This window comes from Meriones unguiculatus, chromosome 19, assembly GCF_030254825.1.
Source record: "Meriones unguiculatus strain TT.TT164.6M chromosome 19, Bangor_MerUng_6.1, whole genome shotgun sequence".
NCBI lineage: Eukaryota > Metazoa > Chordata > Mammalia > Rodentia > Muridae > Meriones > Meriones unguiculatus.
The window spans coordinates 57,318,172-57,342,718 of NC_083366.1; the positions used below are offsets into that span (position 1 = coordinate 57,318,172).

General features: G+C 41.6%; 1 protein-coding gene across 5 annotated transcripts in view; it reads left to right on the forward strand.

Moving 5' to 3' along the window:
- Nucleotides 1-24,547, forward strand: part of Hivep1 (HIVEP zinc finger 1) — a 130,233-nt gene that overhangs the window by 61,939 nt on the left and 43,747 nt on the right. For 4 of the 5 annotated variants that reach the window (XM_060372643.1, XM_060372641.1, XM_060372642.1 and 1 more), the window contains one exon: nucleotides 8,492-8,545. In XM_060372643.1, coding sequence (XP_060228626.1) covers nucleotides 8,492-8,545 — 54 coding nt within the window. Of the gene's footprint in view, nucleotides 1-8,491; nucleotides 8,546-20,120; nucleotides 20,216-24,547 lie in introns of those variants that run through there. The other variant, XM_021630320.2, reaches the window with a different exon arrangement.

The following is a 24,547-nucleotide window of genomic DNA, read 5'->3' on the forward strand; positions in this document are numbered from 1 at the left end:
TTGTAGGACAGTAATCAGCACGCTGCAAGTATCTGCTGATGGTGAGTTTGTGGTGAAGGCCTGGGGCATGACAGAAGCCTAGGTCAGGGAGAGCAGGAGTGTTACCAAACTTCCAGGGGAGATGCAACACACTTGTCTACTCATCCCAGCTAGGAATCCTATGATGACCAAAGTCCAGGCACCACCAACGTCCATCTTGGTGAACTAATAAGTTATATTGGGGTTATTTGTAGGAATATGGGTCAGGAATTATGTACAAGAGCAGAAGTGACTCAAAGACTGTTTTATCACCAAAGTCCATCACAACATGGGTGACAACTCATAAAGCTGGGAACCTGGAGCATACTATACAGCCTGCAGGCAACTCAACGGCCTAAAGAGTGTCCTTTCTAGGTGCTTCAGCTGGTCTTGACCTCTTCCAGGCTGCTTTGGTGGTCTTTGGCATCTTTCAGGTAGATAGACTGCTCTCAGAGTCTTCTTTGCGGCTCAGCATTGCTTTGTACCTTAGCTTTCTCCTGCCTGAGGGGACTCAACTTTAATTGCTTACTTTGGCAGGGAGGGCCCTAGTGAATCTGGTCAGTTTCGGGAACTTCCTGAAGTTACTTTGACTTGTTTACCTTCCTGCAGGATAGAATGTTTTAATTTAGAAGGAGAATGTTACACATCTGGCAGTCACTTTGACCATAGGCAATCTGTTGCCAGCCAACTAGCTATATAATACTTGGGTTTTTTGTTTGTTTGTTTGTTTTGCCCACGCAAACAGCCCTTTATGTTAGTATTTTGTCTGTGATTCAGGGACATTTAAAATTTTATCATAGGGGAAACATAGATTTGCTGACAACATATTTGCTGACAAGGGATGAGGCGTATAACCAACCATCTATAAAACCAGGGTTAGTAACCCCTGTCCAGTGGACCTTGGCATTAGTGGTTAGAGTAAATATGCTCTGGCTTCATATTCCTTCTTCTTCCACCATAGTTACCATGGCTACTCCCTTAATTTGTTGCATCAGAAGTCCTCAGCAGTGGAAGCAGAAATGAATCCTGTCATACTATAACTGTTCAGTGAGCAGTGGGCAAATCACATGTGACTATTGAGAAGATGCTGGACACACATACTAGAAAACATGTCAGCTTCATCGTCTTTATTAAGTAGTTGACTGTTCAAGTTGTTTTTGCATTTTTCAGATTGTTATTTTCAGGTCGAAAAATGACTAGTGTAAGGCTGACACCAGGGAGAATTGGTATAACATTACTGAGTGGATAGCTCTGTGTTTTAATTTAATTGGCAATCCTTAGCTTTTAGGCACGGGTGGCTCTTCCCCTCCTCCATCTCCTGAACATCCCCTGCCAACAGCATTGGCACTGATAAGGCAGATAGATGGTGCTGCCATCAGTGCACATAATAACACATTGCTCCCAAGAGCCAGTTGATAAGACCTTTGCCCTACACGTCTCAATCTTGACCTGATACTACCTACAATTTAGAGAACATTACTTCTCAAGATTGCTTGCATGTTGGACTCACTTGTGAAATATTTTAAAATGCTGATTTAATTGGTATAGGATGCAGCCTTGGCATCAAGATATTTTATGGGACAGTAATATTAAGTGGTTTGAATGTGCGGTATTGGGAAGGTATTTCAAGGGCTCAGTGAAGAGTTATCAATCCAGGACCCAGAATAGTGTCAGGAAGGAACTGTCTTAGGAAGAAGCCAGTTAAGATAGCCCCTCCTGGACTTTACTGACTTTAACTCAGTGTATGCTTAACCTGAAGAAGCCTTCTGTTTTCTTAGATCTTCTAGGCATAAAAGGTACTAGCATTCCATGCCGATGTGATGGCCCATGCCTGTGTCTCAATTCTGGAGGAACTGAGGCAGGAGTATGGAGAGCTCCAGGCCAGTCCCCTCTCCCACCTCCAGTGTTAACAGAAGAAAGAGTTTAAGCACAGTAATCTCTACAGTTCTTGCTGATCCAGGCCACCAAATGAAGAGGTGATTGCAGTCACAGAAATAATAGACATTTATCAAGGGACAAAAACAGTGGCAAAGGTTTGCTAGGTGGCTCAGCAGAGTGTGTTTTGCATGTCTGTGCATTTCTTCCTGGCGCTGACTGGCTTTGAAAGCAAGGTGGTCAGGCCGTGTATTGGCTTGTCATAAGTCTGAACACATGGGAGAGCCACATCTGTTTCTCTCTCAGAATTCAGAATTCCTAGTACTGAGACAGACTCGGAGGGAGGTGTAGTAAACAGACATGGAGTCTGATGGGGTGTTTCTGATTGGGATTTCAGTGAAGGGTGCTTCACAAAGAATGGTTTTTTGTGTGTGTCCTATGACTCTTTTTTTGTTTTTTGTCATAGGAAAGGTTTTTTGTGTGTGTGTGCCTAGTCAGCCTACCTCTACTCTACTTGATTCATAATCATCCTCCAAGTCTCATAAAGCCTTTGAGCCCTTCACTAGAAATCAGTATCACTTTAGACCCCTTTATGCAATAGTTGACTAATTTTTGTATTTTCAGACATTGTGTTTTCAGCTAGAAAATGACTAGAGTATAGGGCTGACACCAGTCCTTTTTCTCTCCTTCCCTAGTCTTGGTTAGTTTTTCTAAAGGGGTCACTATTAAAGGACAGTGATAGTTTCGAAGATCTGGTGGTCAGGACAAGTCTTAAAGAGGAACTTTGTGATGCGTTAACTATCATTTCCCTAAGAGCACTCTGAATTCAGTTTCTATCAAACTGCTTTGCCTGCTCCCTTCCTAGAGACTATTTGCTTCCTGCCTCTTTGCATTTCAAGCCCTTGGTGCTCCCAGCCTGAATGCCCTTCCTCTGTGGATGTTTTCATTTTTCACAGGATAGGATTTGAGTGTTTATATCTTTCAGGTACTTGCACGCAACACTTTTCATTCTTGGGCATCCTTACACTGGTATACAGGAATAAATTAATATATTGTAAACTTAATGAGCCATGGATAATAGTTAAGAATATTTTATCCATAATGATGGGGACCAGAAGTGTTTCAGATTTCTGAGTTTGGGGATATTTGGATATTTGTATCAACTTAACAAGTTTGAACAGTTTGAACTCTGAATAAAGGACTTAAAAAATGCTCCTGAGGGCTGGAGAGATGGCTCAGAGGTTAAGAGCACTGGCTGCTCTTCCAGGTCCTGAGTTCAATTCCCAGCAACCACATGGTGGCTCACAACCATCTGTAATGAGATCTGGTGCCCTCTTCTGACATGCAGGTGTACATGCAGATAGAACAATGTATATATAATAAATAAAATATTAAAAAAATGCTCCTGAAATTTGAAATTTGGGACACTGAAGTTTTAACTTTTGTAGCATTTTAGATTTTGAGATTAAGACTGCCCAATATGTAGTATTACGACATTTCAGAAATTGTCCTGTAACTTTTCATATGATCTATAAATTTGGAATTTAGGATCTATGACCATCATAATTTAGCACATTGTTAGAATTCATTTCTATTTAATTAAAATTTTTACTTTTATATTCCTACTCCTTATAGGTAATTGAGTAATTGAAGAAAATGTAAGGGATAAGATGAAAAATATTAATGTACTACTCTCGGCTGTGCGTCTGTGTATGGTGGGCTTGCCTGCCTGTTGACGATACATAAGTACACAGTCGTTTTTGTGGTTCAGCATATTTTTTTCCCTAACACATCTTGAGCATCTCCCATGAGTATCCTCCATGAGTAAGTATTTTTAAGGACCATTTTGGAAACTGAATGATGGCGTAAGCTGAGGTCGTGGAGATCCGAAGCTTGGCAGTTAAGAGAGGTTGCTTGTAATGGCAGGTATACTCGCTTAGGGGTTGGCACAGACTAGGAGAGCTCCTTGTGTTGAAGGGCACCTGCACATACTTCAGAGTGGCTCATCGTTTGATGCTGCGCTGCACTGTGGTCTGTCTGCTGCCGCTGAAGTGGCTGTGGCAGTTCACAGACAGGATCAGGGGCCTGTTCTGACCAGTGGTGAGAGGAAGTAGGCGTTAGGCTGCGTCCAGTAGAAGAAACAGCATGCTCACATTGCCCCTTCCTTCCTTCCTTCCTTCCTTCCTTCCTTCCTTCCTTCCTTCCTTCCTTCCTTCCTTTCTTTTCTTTCTTTCTCAATCAGATGACAGAAAATAAGTGCCTTTTTTACAATGTATTAGGTTCTACTTTTGAACATTTCAGTAATCTGTGAGAGAGGACATTGGGGTTTAGAGCAGAGACTGTAGGGCCAACTTGAGAAGCAGGAGGCACAGCGTTAGCACGGACATGGACAAAATTAAACCTTTCCTACAGCTGCCCTGGCTCTTTGAAGTGATGGTTCCAGATGACCACAGTGATACAAAGGCATGTTGGGGCTATCCCAATCAAATCACCCATCTTTCCAAGCCTCTGCTCCCCTCTTTGCCTAAAGAACTAGAGTAGATGTTATTGCTGGAGCATTACATTAGGTTTCTTCCTCTGTGTTGTACCAAACCTGACAATAGCAGCTTAAGGAAAGAAAAGTTTTTTTTTTGTTGTTGTTGTTGTTTTTTTACCTCTCATGTTTGGGGAGGGTCACAGGCCATTGTATGTAGCATTTGTGACACTGTGTCTGGTCAGGAAGCAGAGAGAGGGAACACTTTACCCCTTTTTTTTTTTTTAAGTCTGTGGCTCTAGCCCATGGGGCGATGCTATGCACGTTCAGGAAAGCCTCTTTGGAAAGGCTGTGACGACACGTCCAGAGGTTTGTCTCCTCGTAGTTCGAAATCCCATCAAGCTGACCCTCGAGACTAACCACCGCAGGTGCGTTGGCCTTAGGACTGATGTTGGCAGATGCATCAGGCTGCAGTGCGGCATCCAGCAGCGCGTCCTGAAGTGAATGTCCTGGGGATGTGGCTTCTCGTTTTCAGGAGTGAGGGACACAGAGGAGTGTGATGTGAACGTGTTTGTTGCTGAGTTACTATTGCTCACTCGCTCTCTCTATCTTTCTGTCTCTCTCAATGGATTAAATGAAAAACTGTGTTTCTTGCTGACTCACAGTGAAAAGTATATCTTCCATTAAATATTGGTAAATTATTTTATATGAACTACAAACACAGAATACATGACCACTATCTGAAATTTCAGAGTTAGTGTTGAGAATACATCCTGTGTATTAAGAGAACTGTACAGCACAGGTTAAATATAAATAGGATGTTCTGTGAAAATTGACAGAAACAGAAACTTTCCAACTCTTCAGTGGAAGGTATGGGTCACCCACTGAACTGGGGCTGTGGCTAAGAGCTTACTATACTGAATACAGTTGTTCTAAGTCACGGCCCACATTTTCTTAGTATTATTATTAAGGCAAAAGGCAACTGAATTGAAAAGTGAAAAATGAAGATAGTATCTTGTGATCAGATGCCATGGTTATTTTTGTAAAGAACTGTATGAAGTCTACAGAGGGATGGTCAGCCTCAGTAGCCTAAATTACCACACAGAGGTGGTCAGCCTCTGTGTCCTCAATAACCATACAGATGTGACCAGCCTTGGTATCCTAAATAACCACACAGATGTGACCAGCCTCGGCATCCTAAATAGCCACACAGATGTGGGCAGCCTTGGTATTCTAAATAACCATTTTTAAGTATTTGCTAAACCTTAAGTTTTTGTTGCTTTGAGCTACAATTGAGTCTATTAATAAAAAAGTTGCTTTCCTTAAATAGTGTCAAATTATGTGTGCATAAACTCTACAAGCCACAGCCATTACTATTGTGAATACATATAATATACACATTGTTATTTATTACTAAGGCTCAGATGAACTGCTGGCATAGTAATAATAGTTCTTTGGTAATAAAACAGTTTTTTATGTTTCTCAAGGGCTCTGTTTTTAAGTCATATGATTCATTTATTTATAGTTTGAATATCAAGGATGTACTTAACACTTTATTTTATTTAAACAATACCCTTTACTCTTTGGTCATTTGTGTTTATAGAGACTTCATTTATCCTTGCCTTCAGGGTTCTATTTTTGAGAAAAAAACTAATGCTTAATGCTGGGTCTACATTTTTACACCATTCTGAATTTTATTTATTTTCCGTTTTACCTGGTACACAAAACCACATAAATTATACATGTTTGTGAGGTAACATATTGTTTCTAGATATGAACATTAATGTTCAAAATCAGGCTAAAAATACCCACTCCCTCAAATATTTCTTGTTTCTTTGTGAAAAATCTCAAAGTTCTTTCTTCTCGGCTTTTCTTCTTAGGCCTGGGGTGTGGCTAGGGTCTTGCATGCATTAAACATGCCCCATCCCCAGGCCCTATGTTTTGCATTGAGGTGGGGAGGAACACAAGGAGGTGGAAGGGGCTGCCTTCACTTTCAGCTCATCATTTCATGACAGATAACTCTGGTGTGTAAATGAGAACCATTATGGTATTTTCACTGATTTCCCAAGCTCCCTTCAGTTATATTCCGAGTCTGATAACGCAGGAAGCAAACGGACAAGGCTTTGAGGGATGCATTTGTTCCCCAGTTCCTCAGGATGGAAATGTAGTGTAAGGCCCCAAAGCTTGCACTCACTTTCTTCCTGTCTTCTGTGGCCCCCACTGTGCCTGTATGACCAGTGAGCAGTTGAAGTAAGTTTGTTGTACGAATTGAAGATGGTTTGAGTTCTGCCTTTCTGGCAGAAGATGGAGAAGGGAAGCTGCAACAGAGGTGAAGGGCCCCTCTTGGGAGGTGCTTCTTTGATTTATTTAGAGTATGGTCCTGAGCCAGGGGCCGTATAGACAGGGCAGAGGCTATTGTCCGCTTGGCACAACACTGTAGAGCATTAATCTAAATTATACTTTGAGGAGATGTCTGAAGTGTCATGTAGTCATTGGCACTGTGCTCAGCTGAGTAGAGTAGAGCCCTGGGAATTTGTGCCTTCTATGATAAGCACTGGGTCTCACACTGGACTTGAATGAATTACCCCACCATCACCATCATCAAATTTGTACAGCTTTGCAAAATTCAAGTTAATGTTGCCAAAGCTAACCATGGATATATGTATGAAGCCTGGCTGTGTCTACAGCCACAGGCTGGTGAACAGCGGACCCTGGGGCCACCCTTCCCTTCCATCCCTGTTCTGAAACAGCACCCAAGTCCCTCTGTTTGTGTTTGCCCAGGGCCTTGCACATGCGTGGTGAACACTTGACCACTAAGCTGCTTCTCCAGTCCTACCTGCCCCAGGTCTTTGTACTTCCGGGTCCAGTCCTTCCTGGGCCACGTGTTTTTGCCTCTGGGCTACACCTGCCGTTTGGAGCTTCGTGCCCCTTCAGTAGGTCCATGAGCTTTTTTAATATGCTACCTCTTTGTCACAAACTTTTTTTAGACACACTACGGCATTATCAGGGGACAGGCCATGTTCTGTCATAGGACTCTTCAATTCATCATTGCCTTCAGTTTTTCATTAGTTTCTCATGTTTCTCTTAAGTCCTGGTATTAGTTCATTCCCTGTTACTGTATTGCAGTCACAGGCTGCTACTTCCTAAGGGAAACACACTGTTTTGGAGATGAAAGGTCTAAATAGTATGGTCCTGTCTCTGCACGAGCCAGTTTGGCCTCAGTCAAGTCAACACCTGGTGCTGGAGTACCTCATGGGAAGATGGCTCAGAGATCTCCTCATGGTTGGATCAGATGCAAAAGGCAGAGATTGCTCTGCAAGACCACAGGTCAGAGAGGCTTGTTCTTTACGGTATCTCTCTCAAGAACTGACTCAGGCCCCATGAAGGCAACCTCAGGCCTTTTGAGAGCAATTCCCTGTGTCCTAAAGACCCCCCCCTCCACTGACCAACACAAACCCTTGGCTACCCAGACCATAGTAATCTATGGCACCATCTGGCTTTAGTCATAGTGGTCCTAATAGAGCATTTGTTTTAACAAATCCTGAGAGGGTACACCTCATCTGTAAGGAAATTATTATTTTTCGACATACTTTTCAGCCCACAAAATACTTATTAGTTACATGATCGAGCAGCATCTAGAATGCAGCAAGAGGCTGGGTCTATATTAGCTTGAGAGGACTTGCCCATCATGCATAAAACCCCTCTCTCTGCCACTAAATAAAATGGATGTGGAGATGAATGCCCAAAGCCCTGCACTGTGGAAGGGGAAGCAGGATTACAGCTTCAAGACTGTATTTTGTTGTTTGAGGCCAGCCAGGGCTATGTGAGACCTGGGCTACGTGTCTATTGAATGGATGAATGAGTGCATGAACAAGCGAACGGACAAACGAATGAGCCAGTAAAAATGCAGTGATTTGTACTGTGGGGACATTAATTGAATGAAGCGCTTGTAAGTATGAATTGATTAAATTCGCAGATTTGAAGGGAAGTATCCTTACTTTAATAGTAAAAATTTCACAAATAAGTGGATTCAACGTGTTGCATGTCTGTCCCTGCTTATAAGTAATGTGTGTGACCTACCGTATTCTTCATTGACTTGTGCTTTTTCATTTTTCTTTTTCACAGACAAAATTGAAGAAGCACAAAAAGAGCTTAATGGGGCAGAAGTTTCCAAAAAAGGTAGGTAAAAATCATTGCTCTGTGGGTGTCATTCTTGCCGTGATGCCCATAGGACCGCTTGGAGTTGGTGTCTTTCCTGACAGACACGGTGCAGAAGTTGTGTGGACATCAGCACGTCTTCAGCACGCTTTCTCTCATCCCCATGCCCTACTGCTGGGAATATGAAAGGCGGACGGACGCAGCTCCGTGGAGGGCGCTGCTGGAACCCGTCACGTAGTAGCACTCACATCGTGGCTACCATGACGACATGTGTGTTCCGGTGAAATGTCAGAAATCAATGACATATCAAACAGTCTGAACACTACTCAGGTGGAGAGCCATTGAACATTTGTAATATAGACACGCTTGACTGAAGATCATGTAGCTTTAAAAAATTACTTCAAAGGATGGTGATAACTTTATTAAATAAGAAAAATAAACCTGAAATATAGCATATAAACTCACTTTTTTTGTGAAAACAAATCAGGAAGGTGGCATCACATATGTGGATATATGTGTGTAAACACACCTATGGGATTGAACAAAATTTGGAAGGATTTACTTATGCAAATGTGCTTGGGAAGTGTGAGATCGCTGTATTGTGTTTATGTTGCTTTGGGTTATACTGTGGCCAAACTTTCTGTTAAAAATTCAAAACAATATGCAAAATTAGTTCACAGCACAGAGTATCTTGTCTTCCAGGCACTAGAACCTGCAGAGCTGCCGTGCTGCGTGGGCGAGGGTGGGAGGTGCCGTTCCCAGCGCGTGTCCTAGAGAGCTGGTGGTGCTCGCTAACACCGGGGAGTGAGAGGCAAGAGTCTCTTAGTGCTCACTTCTACGACTTAGTGTTTACGTTTCTCTATTATATTTTCTAATTTGAGCAGACTAGTTGACAGAATAATTTAGCTAAATCGAACCTTAGTGGAAGATATCTATTTATCTGTCTACCTACCTACCTTTTCTCTTTTTTTTTTCTCTCTCCTTTTTTTTTTTTTTTTTTTTTTTTTCTTTTAGGTCTAGACTAGGCAATTTTAGAGAAAAAGAGTTTCTTAATCGCCCAGTCTGCATTCCTTGAGGCAGCTTTGGGTCTGTTCAGATGTGGCATGTTATTATCTTCCTTAAGCTTCCCCCATTCCTGCTCTGTCATAGCTCTGACATGAATCTGGCCCTTGATAATTCTTTCAGAAAAGCTAGACTAGAAAAGGTACAGGTTGCTACAGCCATGCTGTCTCCTTGACAGATGCCTGACCAACCTTGGCATGTTGCCACATCGTGGGAGCCAGTGGAGTTAGGAGAGGCCCCTTTCTGACATCGCTGCCACCAGCTCTGCTCCAGCCGAGAGCAGCCGGGAGTGCTGCTCTACACAGAAGAACAAAGGTCACGTGTGTTCCCCACTTCTCTGCAGACCCAAAAGTTCTCACCAAAGTGAACTGAATGTGGAGAGGAGGGAGGAAAGGCAACAAAGGTTGGACGAAAGAAGCTGGGTAATGAGCCTGAGCCTAATTGAGCAGCTCTAGTTGGCAGGTGGCTCTGGGGCCAGACCCAGTGTGAATAACAAGTGAGGGCAGTTTGTTCTCTCCGTCGCTGCTGTCTTTAGTTTTTCACAGAGGTTCTGAGCAAGTGAAAGAAAACAGCTTCCCTTCAGCATGGAAGTAAGAATGGCAGCTCTTCTCCTTCTGCTGCCTCAGCAGCGCTGAGGTCTTGTGGCTGTTTTCTTGGCGATTTATCTGTTTTTTTTTTTTTCATAAAGAGAATCTACTTCTTCCCTGAAAGGAAGCTATAGAATATGGAGTTACTTAGGTTTAGATGATGGTGAGCCATCATGATGTCACTTTCTCTGCAAACTTTTACATGAGCAAAAGCTGGTTTGGTTTTGTTTATTGTATTTTGGTTTGTTTTTTTGTTTTGTTTTATTCTACCTTGTAAATGGCCCTGAACTGCTTTGTGTCTTTCAAAGAGCTTGGGATTCTTTCCTGATCATGGGTTCTTTCTCCCTCTGCTCCCAGCACTTTGTTTTTAGTTAGGATGAGTCACTGATTGATGCTCAGATGGAGCTCGTGTAGCTGGCTCTTTCAAAGCAGAACCCAACCAAAAACTTGTTCATTGATCAAATTACAATTTTTTTAATGTATTAAGGAAGAGCAAATATGTTCAATGGAGACCATGACTATGACAGTCGTAAATCAGCAGGATAAAGAAGTGACTTCATTTGTGCTGGAGAGATGCTCAGAGGGTAAGAGCACAGGTTGCTCTTCCAGAAGACCCAGTTTCAATTCCTAGCACCCATATAGCAGCTTGCAAATGTCTATAATGCCAATTTCAAGGGATCTGGCACCCTCACAAAGATAGACGGGCACACAGACAGGCAGGCAAAACAACAGTGCACATGAAAATAAATAAATCTTTTTTTTTTGGATTATTTTTAATGTAATTAAATTTTTATTTTTTTATATTAATTACAATTTATTCACTTTGTATCCCAGCTGTAGCCTTCTCCTTCATTGCCTCCCAATCTCACCCCACTCCCTCTTCTTCTGCTATGCCCCTCTCCAAGTCCACTGATAGGGGAGGTCCTCCTCCCCTTCTGTCGACCCTAGCCTATCAGGTCTCATCAGGACTGTCCCTCTGTGGCCTGGTAAGGCTGCCCCTCCCCTCTGGGAGAGGTGATCAAAGAGCCAGCCACTGAGTTCATGTCAGAGACAGTCCCTGCTCCCCTTACTAAGGAACCCACTTGGACATTGAACTGCCATGGGCTACCTCTGTGCACGGGTTCTAGGTTATCTCCATGAATGGTCCTTGGTTGGAGTATCAGACTCAGGAAAGACCCTTGTGCCCAGATATTTGGGTTCTGTTGCTCTCCTTGTGGACCTCCTGTCCTCTCCAGGGAGCATTTTTTTTCTACCTCCCTCTTCTTTCATATGATTCCCTGCACTCTGCCCAAAGTTTGGTTATGAGAAAAGGAAAAACAGCTTAAAAGAAAAGAAGTGTAATCGCGTTAAATATAGACCCTGACTTGGCCAGTCATAAACCAGGGGGATAAAAAAGTGGATTAAATTATGCTAACACACTTGTTTTATTCTTTTTATCTGCTTATGGATAAAAACTAGGCAACTTTGATTTATTTCAGTTTGAACAGTCTGGAGGTAGGTGTGTGCATGTGGCAGTCACGCCATCCCCATGATGTCCTCGTGTCTCTCCTCAGGTGCTGTCTACTTGTTCTTTTTTAATCATTTGGAGGAGAACATAATTGGATCCTTAATTTTGGCCTGATAGTGAAGCAGATTCCAGAGAGTAAATGTGTTTAATATGTGCCTACCGCAGAACAACAGAGATAGTCACATGATCACATGGGAAGGGAATTATTTCTAAGCATAACTTTTAAATTAGCTATCAGTTATGCCTGCTGTCTCCTCACTTGCACTGTGCTTCACAGTGTTTGTCCGATAGGATTTCAATAAAATGCTCTCACCAACAGAGTAACAACAGTGACCAACAGCAGAAGCTGGTCAGCGAGGAGGGTCTCCTGTGTGTTCCTTAGGTGTTCTGTGCTAGCGCCGTCTTCGGTTCTGGAGATAGGTTCCCTTGTGGCCAGTTTGACCTGGAAGCCGTGACCCTCCTGCTGCTGTCCTACTGGGGTTTCAGGCATGCATCAGCACACCCTGTTTAGGTTATAGGCTGCCTCTGAATCAGCCTCGACACTCTGTTTTAAAATAGCGTTCCATGGTATTTGTCACACATATGTAAAACATAGAATCACGTGGTTACAAAGCATAAGGACAGCTTGGTAAATGGTAGGGGCTGACGCCTGGGCTGGGAGATAGTCTTTCCCAGTGCTTCTCACCGTTTCCACTTTGAATGGATGCAACACACTGTTTTATGTTTTAGTTCTTTGATGACTAAGCTTTTGGGGGGGGTGGGGAGGACACGACAAAACCTGAACACATTCAGTTTATTCGAGCAAAGACCAATTCCTAAGGTGCCCTGCACCCAGAGCGTAGGGTTGTGAGCACCGAGAGGGTTCTCCAGGAACTGGTGGTCTCATCAGGTGGCTGCCAGTTTGGCTACAACAGCAACAAAGCTGTTTGGCCTTTTTGCTCACTAAGTGAGGTTGTAGTTAGATCGGAGCTCAGAGTCAGGAATACAGCTGGGTTTTTCCTGGGTGTCCAAAGAAGTCTAATACTAATGTTAGGCTGTCTTCCTTCACTGAATTTCGGCTGCTGAAGTGCTCGCCTTCTATACTTCAGCATACTGAACCCTTTCTCTGTCTCAAAACATACTGGGTGATAACTCCTTATCCGCTACTCCATTATTTGTGACTTCCTTTACCCTGCTTTCCCCCTTCCTTCTCCTTCTTCCCTTTTTCCCTCCCTCCCTCCCTCCTTCCATTCTTGTTTCCTACCCTCTCTTTCTCCCTCCCTCTTTTCACTCTTATCCTGCAGCCAAATCTGGCCCCAAATTTACCAGGCAGTCTTTCTGCCTCAGCCCCTCAAGTGCTGGGATCCCAGGCATGAGTTTTTGCCTTTAAAAACAATACATTCTGGACTGGGTCCCCCTTCCTAAGCACACCCCCCACCCCCACGCACCACACACATGCAAGTGCTGCATCTGTGCCCAGCTTTGTCGTTTGGGTGTTTAGTTTCTAGTAAGAATTTCCCCTGCCACATCTTACTTCCCGCTCCCCCACCCTGTATTTTCTTCTAAGAGACTTCCACATTTCAGATCGAAAATACTATCCAGAGTTGATTTTTAGAAATACATTTGAGCAGCCATGGTGGTTTGGTTCAGCAGGTAAAGGCACTTATTGCCAAGCCTGATGGCCTGAGTTTGATCCTCACAACCTACATGGTGGAAGGAGAGAAGTGATACCCACAAACTGTCCTCAGAACCCTCTCCACAGGAACACTGTGGCACACCCCACCACCACACACTAAATCAATGTAAAAGTACTTAAAATATGGTTGTTTTTAATATAGTCTGGCAACTTATTTTTTCCAAATGAATAACCATCGCCGATATTTTTCTTTTCATTATTTTTGAGATTTAAAAAAAATAATTGATTTCCTGAGTGGCACATTGTCGGGGGTTTTTGTTTTGATATATGTGTACTATTTCAGTCAACTGGGCAAAGCACATTGTTACCTGTGGCTGCCTTACTACTTAGGCCGCAGCACACAACTTCTTTCTACCATCTCCTGAAGTTCACACATTGGCCAGTCTTTCCCCAGTCTGTCCTTCTGCTTGCCCAGCTTCCTGTAATCATGTTCCCATCTCAGTGTCTCTGAGATGGACTTTGTAGATTTCGTGAGTGATGACTTGCCGTACTCGCCTTTCTAAGCCTGGCTTACTTCACTTAGCACAGTTGTTCTCCCTGTTTGGTTGAGGTGATTACAAATGTGGGATTGTATTCTCTTTATTGTTGAACAGTATTCCACTATGTGGAATTTTTCTGCTCAAATTATCTCTATCCATTTACCAAAGTTGCTCAAAGCTTTGGTCACTTCCTTAGCTGTTCTGAACAGTGCTGTAATAAACATGTAATAAACACAGTGCAAATATCTGTGTTATAGTCTGTGAAACATTCATTGAACTCTCTATTTGTATGACTCTTAAATTTTAATCTATAACTGAGTTCATTAGATTTTTTTCTGTTCTGTTTGTAAGTGTTGAAACTGACATGTGTGTGGGCTCTAGTCTACAGTGGGATTCTCAAGTTTTGTTTTCAGAGCGTTTTTACACTAGAAAGAAGGTTCTCACATAGCTGTATAGCTGTTTAAATCTTAGTATTACGTGGAAGTAAATCATTTGGCTTTTTTTTTTTTTTTTTTTGAGTTAGAAGAGGCAAATGAGCCATCCTGTAGATTAGTTCCTGCTCACAAGGAGGGGGACAATTTGGGGGAATTTGTTGTTAATGTCTTACCTATTCTTCGAAAAGATCTCACACACGTGTTGTTGGGTTGGAGGGGCCTTTGTGTACTTAGCTTTTCTTCTTTTGTTGAATTTATTTTTCATTGTTTTGATACTGGAGAATGTAGCTGGGCCCCAGCCATGATGAATGTTCTATCACCGAGCTCTATCCCAGGCCTCATTAATTTAACTTGAGTGCTTTTTTTTTTTTTTCCAATCAACTGGGGGTATTTATTTAATTCTGTTTTACTAAAAATTACTTTTTAGTTCTTGTTTGGAAAATAAAATTCTAGATAACGTTATAGGTAGATTTTTATCTCTTCATCTACTTGAATTCTTATTTTGAAAAATTGTTCATTGGTATGTTTCTGGCATACAAGTTGGGAATAATCAGAGTTTTAATTTTTTCATTATTCACTTAGGGTCAAAATGATGACAAAATAGTAGTGTTTAGGCCAGTGAAATGGGTCTGCAGGTAAAAGTGGGTGCTGACCTATAATACAAGCTTGATCACCAGAGCTGAACCCTCAGAACCCGCAAGAAATGAAAGGAGAGAACAGACTTCACAGTTGTCCTCTGACTGCTGCACACATTCCCTGGCCCACCCACCCACAGAATAATAATAAATTAAATGAGTCTGAAAATAGTGGTGTAGTCTTCCCTTGTTCTTTAGAACAGAAACTATAAAGATAATCTGTGGGTTTTATTCTTTCATCGTAATGTTTAAAGCTGACTTGCATTTATTGGATGATTGGTTTTTCTAAACATGTAGGTAGATTCACTTTTTAAAAATACTGTATTAAAGAGTTCTATCCTTGATCAACACATGTTGGCCTATACTTTTTACAATTTGTTTTCCCTGCAAGATTTTGTCTCACAGTTACACTATTTCAGAAAGGTGACCCAAAGGCCTTGTGCTTGTGAGGATAGTGTTTAGTATTTAAGTGACCCTTTGTTGGACTTCAGGAAACAGTGCAAGGTGGGGTGCAGAGTGTTTTCTGCCAAATTTTCTAATAGTCTGCAAAAGTATTTCCATATTCTTATGCTAGAGATTGAGAATTAAATTCACCATTTTGCAGAAACAAATGAGCTCAGGTGGAAGACATTGAAGCACCCACCTCAGTTGTGCAATGATGAGACAGCATGGGGAGTTTGAACCTGGTCTTGGGCTCTGTGGGCTGATATGCATGTTTGAATCACTAGCACTTGTAAGTCACTCCTAAGTGCCTTTCACATGATGAAATGTGACAGCATTCACCTCCCAAAGTGTTACAGTGTTGTGAACACTGAAGAATTGGGACTCAGGTACAGTAAGAGGGCCAGTGGGGAAAGGTGACTGCTTCCAAGCATGAACAGTTAATTTCAGAACCTACTTGGCAGAAGGAGAGATCCAACTCCCACAAGTTACCCTCCGACTTCCATATTTATTCACTCTTGGGCTCTCACAGCATACATGCAACAAACAGAAGGTGGAATTAAGATTCAGCCATGGGTATAGAGAAAGGTGGATTTTCTTAGGTCAGTTTCTATCTTGTATTTTTTTCCTGCACATTACTCTTTTTCAGCAAATCCCACAGAGGCCACCCAGGCCTGATTCTTTTCAGCATGGCAGCTTTCCTTCCGACAGTTTATATTCCAGCTACCAGGAGGTTTTTATTAAAAAAAAAAAAAAGTTCATACGCCGTCTTTTCTGTATATAAGCAAAATTATTGCTGGCGGGGGTAAACAATTTGTGTGGGTGAACAAAGATAGGGAATGGAGGTGATAACTTTATGGGATTGTTCAGGATTGGTTGATAAGCAGAATTTTTGTTGACATGGCCAGAATTTATGCTCAGTTATCGGGTTGCATAAGGCAGGTTGCATATCTTAGAAGTAAGAAGTAAGGAACAGTCAAGCAGAGAACAGAAGATTAGGGCCTGGACTCCACTTAGAGTTTTTTTACCCATGTCCCAAATGTGTGGGTTTGTTTTTTTTTTGTTGTTGTTGTTGTTTTGTTTTGTTTTGTTTTTAAGATCCTTACAGTATGAATGAATTTCCAGGTAGTAAAAAATTGGTGACTTGATTTTCAGGCTGTTTTCTAAACATATCAGACATTGTTAGAGAAGATAGCTAATCTATACTAAGAGTGCTTTAATGCTAGTGTTGATGTTAGTAAGGACAAGCCTTAATGGTGTTTTCCTTAGAAAGTGTGCGAGCATAATAATAAAGATAATTGGAGCACATTTTATCAGCAAGAATGACAAAGTCTTCAAAAAAGTTGGACAGATATCATTAAATTAAAAATGTATTTTCATATACTTCATGATAAGATAAAAATGTTGTTTTAACCATTCTATTGAAAGTAAAGACACTTAAAAGCTGTTTGGGTGTTGGAAATCAGAAGGATTTTAACAGTTTACGTAGTGAATACTCATGTTCATAAAAGGAAGACTAGGGTAGTATTTTAGATAAAAATCTAGACTCCAGAATCATTCAAAGGATGGGAGTGTTTTTCAATTTTAATATTATATTGAACTTATGTCTATATATTTACTGAAAAGTTGTGGTTCTGAGATTTACAAATAATTATCAGGAAAAACATTTTAGTGAGCATGTTTAATGAGAATTTACTTTAAATAACAGTTTGTAAATCCTGCTCTCTTAATGTTACCTCAGCCATGTTTCCTTACAAAGTTGTTAGTTTCTTTTATTTTGTATCAGCATTCTTCTGTCTTAAGTCTTTGAAACCTTACAAGAAAAGAACAAGTCTGAACCCTGAGGGGCTCCTGGGCTCTTACCCAGCCCCTGCCCAAATGGTGATGCCTGCACTGCCTCCAAGTGGTTCCACCTGTGAGCCTGCTGCCGGGTAGACTGCCCCAGGAAACACCAACAGATGCTCACATTGAAAAGAGAGTCTTTCCAGTTTCCCGTGTGCACGGCACACGGGCTTCCCATGTGCACGGCACACGGGCTTCCCATGTGCACGGCACACGGGCTTCCCATGTGCACGGCACACGGGCTTCCCATGTGCACTGCACACAGACTTCTCATGTGTTCTGCACAGATACTGTGTGTACTGTACAGACTTCACACTGGAAAATCAGGTTCATGATCTTTTTCCTATATTAAATACAATGCAGTGATCTTGGGTTGTAGGGAAATCACTGTTGGTTTAACTACCTGTGATAGATTTGTAAAGCTATCAAATGTCAAGCCTGTCAGTAGTTTCAGATTTAAAAATGACAAATTTTACATATCAGTACAGGTGAGCTAGGGACAAAGCATTCTTGGCACTACAGTATAAGATAAAAGCATCTAACTATTCTGTCATTACTGTGTCAGAGTATAAAACCCTGAACTTTGTGTAAAATACAGGAGGCAAAATATTCTTAAGTGTATTTTTCTTTTTAATTGTGTGTGTGTGTGTGTGTGTGTGTGTGTGTGTGTGTGTGGTGTTTTGTCTCCATGTTAGTGCACAACATGTGTGTGACACCTGCAGAAACCAGAAGAGGATGTTGTTTTCCCTGGAAGTGGGCTCACACACAGCTGTGAGCTGACATACAGGTTCAGGGAATCAAACTCAGGTCCTCCGGAACAGCCAGTTCTCATAACCACTGCACCATCTCTCCAGCCCCTCATCATCGTTTTCTGAGGATGCCACTAACTATCAGCCAAGCTGGTAATTAAATTAGAGATTTAGGTAGCTAACGTGATGTTAATTTCCTGAAGTAATTCATTAAATGATGCAGTTTGTGCATTTTGCAGCATATCTCCTTCAGCTAAGTGCTGTTGATTTATAAATTGCACAGTAACTGTTTAGCCCGAGACAACTCACTACCAATTACATTATGGCACAGTGCTCTTATGTTTGCTTTAGCACATGTATTCTGACTGTATAGAAATGAAAGTGTTTGAAAATCCCATTTGTCTTAGATTCTGTTACATATGTGTTTATTACTATGGCCTCATTTTTGACAAGAGTAATTAAGATAAGGACGTGTGTCCTGAGCTGCACTGTGGCAGCATCCTTGAGAAGCAGTGAGCAGCAGATGTTACATATTCCCTGGCTTCCTGGACCAGTGATGGGACGCCCATGGTTTGCTCCTAGATAATTAACTTCAGGCCTCAGGCCTCAGTATTGTTTAAGTAAATGTTACCAATTAACTTGAAGAAATTGTGTACTGCTGTTTACCCACTTACTCTTTTCTCTAGCAGTGTGAAAGCAGCCTCTGCACAAATAGACAGTCAAAAACCAAGCTCAGACCTGTGGTGCCTTCCACAGGGATCTCTTATGTTTCCTTAAAAACCAAACAAAACCCAACCCAAACAAAACAGTGTACATATGTGAGGAATACAGTTCGGGGGTATTGGTGGGGGGTGGAAAATGGAGAATAGAAATGAAGGAGAGGGATGGACTGAAATCAGATAAACAACTAGAGGCACAAAAAGTAAACTTGAAAAATGTAAACAGCAAGAAGTAAAGGACTACTTCTACAAAGCCACAGTGTTCTTTCTCTTTCACTATCCAGAGCATTCCACAGGCTCTGTGGTGTGGAAGAAAGGTAACATATTGGAAAAATAACTTGGAATTTCAGCCTAACCACCAAGGCTCTGATACGGTATTATTTCGTTCAGGAAAAGATTTGGAAACAGCAGATGCCATTGGTCGGATGACCAGGATGGTCAAGCAGGGGCATGAGGATGCTGGCAAGCCAGTGTGTATCATAGCAGCCAGACAGCCTGGCGTGATCATTCCCCCAGCCGCAGAGGATACTGCTGAGTCCCTTATTTGGTGTCATTTTCTATGTCTACATTTCTGTGATGGGCAGTAGAAGAAATTAGTGCCAACATCAAAATAGAGTCCTTATAATAAGGAACTATCACAAAAAACATTTGAAACTTATGAATGGTTTATTTCTAGACTTTTCTATACAATGCTTTTAAGTGGGGCTACAACTGAAACTAGGGAGAGGAAAGCCGTGGGTAAGTGCTGTGCTCTATAGAGAGACTGCAGGAATTTAGTTCCTCCTACACCATTCCATCCTGACTTAAGAGTGGTTGCAGCAATTTCAGCTTGTGGTACATGGCCGTCCACTGAGCGTGCACTTGCTTGGTAGAACCTTTTACAGGCATGATAGAATTCCATAAGGTGACCCCTAAGTCTCCATCTCACTGTTGTGCACCCCTCTTCTAGTGGGTCCCTCCCATTCTAGCCCTGACATGGGTGCCATTCTGTAATTCCTCTTGGGTTTACCCATGGTAGTCATAGTGTCAACAGGCGCCTGCATATTGGGAAGGTCTTTGGCTATTGCTGAATCAACAAAGATGGATGGCGGAGTAGAAGATGGATTCCTTTACCTAACAGGTAGGACCTGTGAACAGTGCTCTATGGCTTTTATTTCTCACGTGTGGCTAAATAACTTTATTTCTCCTGATACATGTAACTTAGATTGCTTATCTGAAACACACTGGTTTGTTTTGTTTTTGTTTTTGTTTTTGTTTTTGTTTTTAAATCTTCAATTATCTCGCACAGGGATTCATAGAAATTGTTTTTTGTCTCAGTAACAAAAAGCTTCACTCTTTAACTTCTAATAGACTCTGGACAGCTACAAATTGCTCTGTCCTCAAGATTTTGTTCAATCATGAAAAATTAGACTTTTCTTGGTGTGCTTATATTTTAATATCAATATCTTTTTAGCCTGCTGAGTGTGAAACCCTGAAGTGAAGATTCCAGATTTAACACTGTAAATAGAAACAAATATGCGGAAAACTCCTCATTTTCCTACTGTAGGCATAAGGCTATTAGGTAATTCAAATGCTGATTTGTGTATGTCCCCTATCTGGTTGTAGTCTTTGTTCTGAGAATCTCCTGTCTCAATGTTGTATTAACACTGTTCCCCAATTGTCCCTTGATATGCCAGAAAAGCAGCTTCTAGCCAATTGCTGAGCAAAGGAGAGAATAGGGTTGGACTTCCTGCCAGCCAGGGGAGGAAGTTGTTGGAGAAGGCAGTAGGGGATTGAGCCACAGGACAGGCCCAGATGACATCAGGAGAGAGAGCTGAAAAAGCCAAGCTAAAAATTAGTACAAATATCTCTGGGATGTATATTGGGAGGAAACCAGATAAGCTTAGAGAATTAAGAATAGAGTAATAACTGCTCAGTTATTATGTCGTGAAGCTTATTATTAAACACATATAAAAGAGTCTCAATTATTTGGTTGATATTCAGGTAAAAAGAGAAAATAACATTAAAAATAACATTAACATCCTACCATGGTAATGCAAAGTATCATATACAGCTCATAACTTTTCTTATGACTAAGAGTCAGCATTATGCCTATAAACCACTGAAAGTCAGGGTACAAGCAATTTTTAGCATTTGTCATACTGGTATCCCTTGCTATGACAGATGTCAAGCTACCAGTGGCTCTGACTTAGTGGCTTCCAGAATGTCATCTGAGAGTGGTCCTAAGCACATACTGCCTGGAAAAAGGATCATCTCTTGTTGGCCATAGTGTCAGAGAATCATGGAACTAGATGAAAGTAACATTAAAGTACAGAGATTTTTTGACTTTCTTAAAGAAATCATTAAGGTCTTTGAATCTTTCTCATGAAAATGAAACAACGAAAAGCAATTTTGGAAGACTTATCAGGACAGGGAAATGCAACTTTTTTTTTTTTTTTTGTATAGTTCATGTTTTAATCAGAGGCAGAATGGGCCTCCTATTGCTGTATTTTATGAACCTGCAAAAATACACGAGGATATTTTGGCTTAGACTTCATTTTGTTTCGGTTTAAGTTGTGTATCTCTGTGTTATATATGCTGTGTGGGGCAGGTGCTCATGGGTTCCTGAAGAGGGCATTGGATCCTCTGGCAATGCAGACATGTATAGCCCTAACGGGCCTGGAACTTGCTGTGTAGAGCAGGCTGGCTGCAGACTCACAGAGGCTCGCCCGCCTCTGCCCCGAAGGACTGGCATTAGAAGTGTGTGCCACCACACCAGCTTCGCCTCTTGCATTTCTATTTTGCGTGACTCACTATTCAAAGTTAGAACATGTGAGCAGAACAGAAGATAGAGTTATTTCACCTAGGATCGGTTGTTGATTCTCTGTTACCCCCTTGGCCAACCTTGCTGTAACATAGAGAACCGATGTTGAGGCACAAAGTTGCCTAACTGCCTCTTTGGTGCTCACGGTTTGGTGCTCAGGTTTTACCTGCTCTCCTCTTTGTGATATCTTTAAAAGATAGCTGGATAGAATAGTAAGCATGGCAAAGTATTGTTAGGATACGACATTTAGAGGTGTGGTGAGTAACAGGAATTCAGCAACAGGGCAAAGGAGAATGAAAGCACTAACACAGGCACCAGTGTGGTCCTGGCATTGCCTCTGTCCTCTTTTCTGGGCTTATCCATTTACCTGCTTTTGACACAACTGGTGTTAACCTGTGTGAGAATTCTTCATACTTGATTTTGTTTCATACAGTTTGTATAAGTTGGCAATCTGTCCTGTTGACAGACACCATAGATAATAACCATGGAGATGGAGGAAAGGTTTCTCTTAGCTCACAGCTGTGGAAGGCTTGGTCATGGTTGATTGGCTCAGATGGCTTTAGGCCTTTGTAACATGCAACATGGTGGTAGTGTGGAGCAGAGGAGGCTGTTCCCTTAGTGCCAGCTGAGAAGCTGGATGCCCGCAGGCCCCTTTGAGGGCATGTTTCCAAAGACCCAAGGCATATCTGCAGAGTTGATACTGCCACACAGTGCCAAGCTGGGACCAGAGCCTTAGTGTGCGCCTTTAAATCTGTGCCATAGAGCTGTCATCTTGACAGGTCCACCCGTGAGTCCCTTTTTTTGCTGTTGGTTTTACCTTATAGGAGTTTTCTCTCTGGAACTTTGCTTTTGCTTGAAGAACAATGTTGAGTTTCTCTGTTAGAGTGCGTGCTGTGTTGAGTTTCTCTGTTAGTGTGTGCCTGCTGTGTTGAGTTTCTCTGTTAGAGTGTGTGCTGTGTTGAGTTTCTCTGTTAGTGTGTGTCTATTGTATTGAGTTTCTCTATTAGTGTGTGTCTGCTGTGTTGAATTTCTCTATCTGTGTGTCTGTGTTGAGATTCTCTATCCATGTGTGCTTACTGTAATGAGTTTCTGTGTTAGAACCTACTGTGTTGAGTTTTCTAGTAATATGTGTCTATTGTGACAAATTCTCTTAAAGTGTCACCTTTTAGGCAGTATCTCCTTCACCCTCAGTCTGGAGAAGTCGTCCTTGGTTGGGAAGGTAGAAATCTGGCATGGCTGTTCATTTCCTCTAGGGCATTTTGTAGTATCACATGTCAAAACTGTCGATCCTTTGAAAGCAATCGGGGTTTCCAAAATTATCATCAAAATGCTTTTCTCACTGGTAATTTTGTCTTTGATTCCTACAGTTTCCCACTGATGAGTGCAGGTGCAGAAATTCTCTCTGTTTATCTTTGTTGTATTCCATAAAGTGCTTTTAAAACTGTAAAATCACGTGTTCAGCTTCCCAGAGTTTTCTATCTTATCTCCACAAAGAATGCCCATTATTTTCCTCTACCATCTGAGGGCCCCAGAGAGATTTTGGTGATTTCTTCCTTGTTTCATAATCGACTGACTTAGGGCTCTAACATCCTTTGTCTTGCGACATTCCGTAAGCGAATATCTTTTCCATTTGTGATGTGACCTTAAGTCAAAGTTCAGTAGGTTCCAAGCCTTGCTGTCTTATATTTGGCTTTTCGCATCCACAGTGTCGGTTTTACCTTGTGGCTCTCTTTTAGACCTTTAGTATTCTTCTTCAACAAGATAAACACATACAAAGCCTTTACTTGTTCTGGTATATTGGCTCCCTGTCACTACATTTACAGTAATGTTTCTTTCATGCTGAATTCTTTTCTCAGGTGATTGGTTGTCTTTGATCGAGTACTGGACATTTTATTTGAAAACTGGAAGTATTTTGAAGGCTAGGTTGCAATCTTCCTTCAGAGAAGATTTTAATTTTCTTCTTCCAGGCTTCTGGGTGAATAGCCATCTAAGCGATCTTCATGGGTTCAGGCTTGTGACTTTGGGAGCCATAAAAGGTGAATATACGCAAAGCTTGATTTTCATCCAGTGCATCCTCACTCTTAGACTGAGGCCTCTGGAGCGCCAAGCTAGGAGAGACTATTCAGGGCTTCCATGCAGCATGTGCCCTAGACTCAGCTATTATTTAGACAACCAGAACTACACAGCCTTAAGGCCCCCTCGCCCTTTGAATATGCTGACCTCTCCTGGGGAAAAGGACACTAGTGTTCTAACTTGGGGGGACTTTAGTCCCTCATGGGTCTTGACCTGGTAACCTCATTATCTTTCTAGTGCTTCATTACCTCCAAGCTGGTAATGCTGATGCTTTGTTTAGCTAATTCTCAGACAAGTTCTGGATTATTTAATTTTCTTTTTTGCTTATACATTACTATATCAACCTTTCATCTGCAGGCATATTTCTCATTTTTTAAAACTTTGTATATATTTATATAATTTACATACCTAGAGACTATAGTTTTGATGTATTTAAATCACTCTTCTTTTGTTAGTTAGTTTGTTTGTTTTTTAAATACTTAATATGTTTCCAGCATAAGATAAGCCAAGAAGTCATCTGTGGCTTTCTAGCTCTCTGGTTTTATATTGAATCTTCATTTATTTATTTATTTATTTTACACAGTTTGCTCATAACCTTCATTTATTTTATCATCTCATATGAGATCAGAATCGTATATGGAAAATGGTACCATCGTTTTTCTAAGATTTTGAACTCTGGCTTGATGGCATATTAAAGCTTTCTGAGTTTCCATTTCGCCACTGCTCTCATTTGGCGGGTTCCTGGTTTAGTTACTGTGTCGAGGCTATGACTTTGCCTTTACAGTCCTTTGCAGAAGTCTGTTGCCCAGTTGAGGCTGATCCATCTGAATAAACACTATGGTTTGCCACATCTTAGAAACTGAAGAGGTTTTTTTAATTTTTATAAAATATATAAATTTGGAAGGACCTGAGCTGGCCCCTTCACAGTATTGACTCTTGGCAGAGGCAAGAACCCACCCCAGCCTTTTGAGGCTTGCACGTAGCCCCCCTGACGCCCTGCACCTCCTTCCCTGTTCC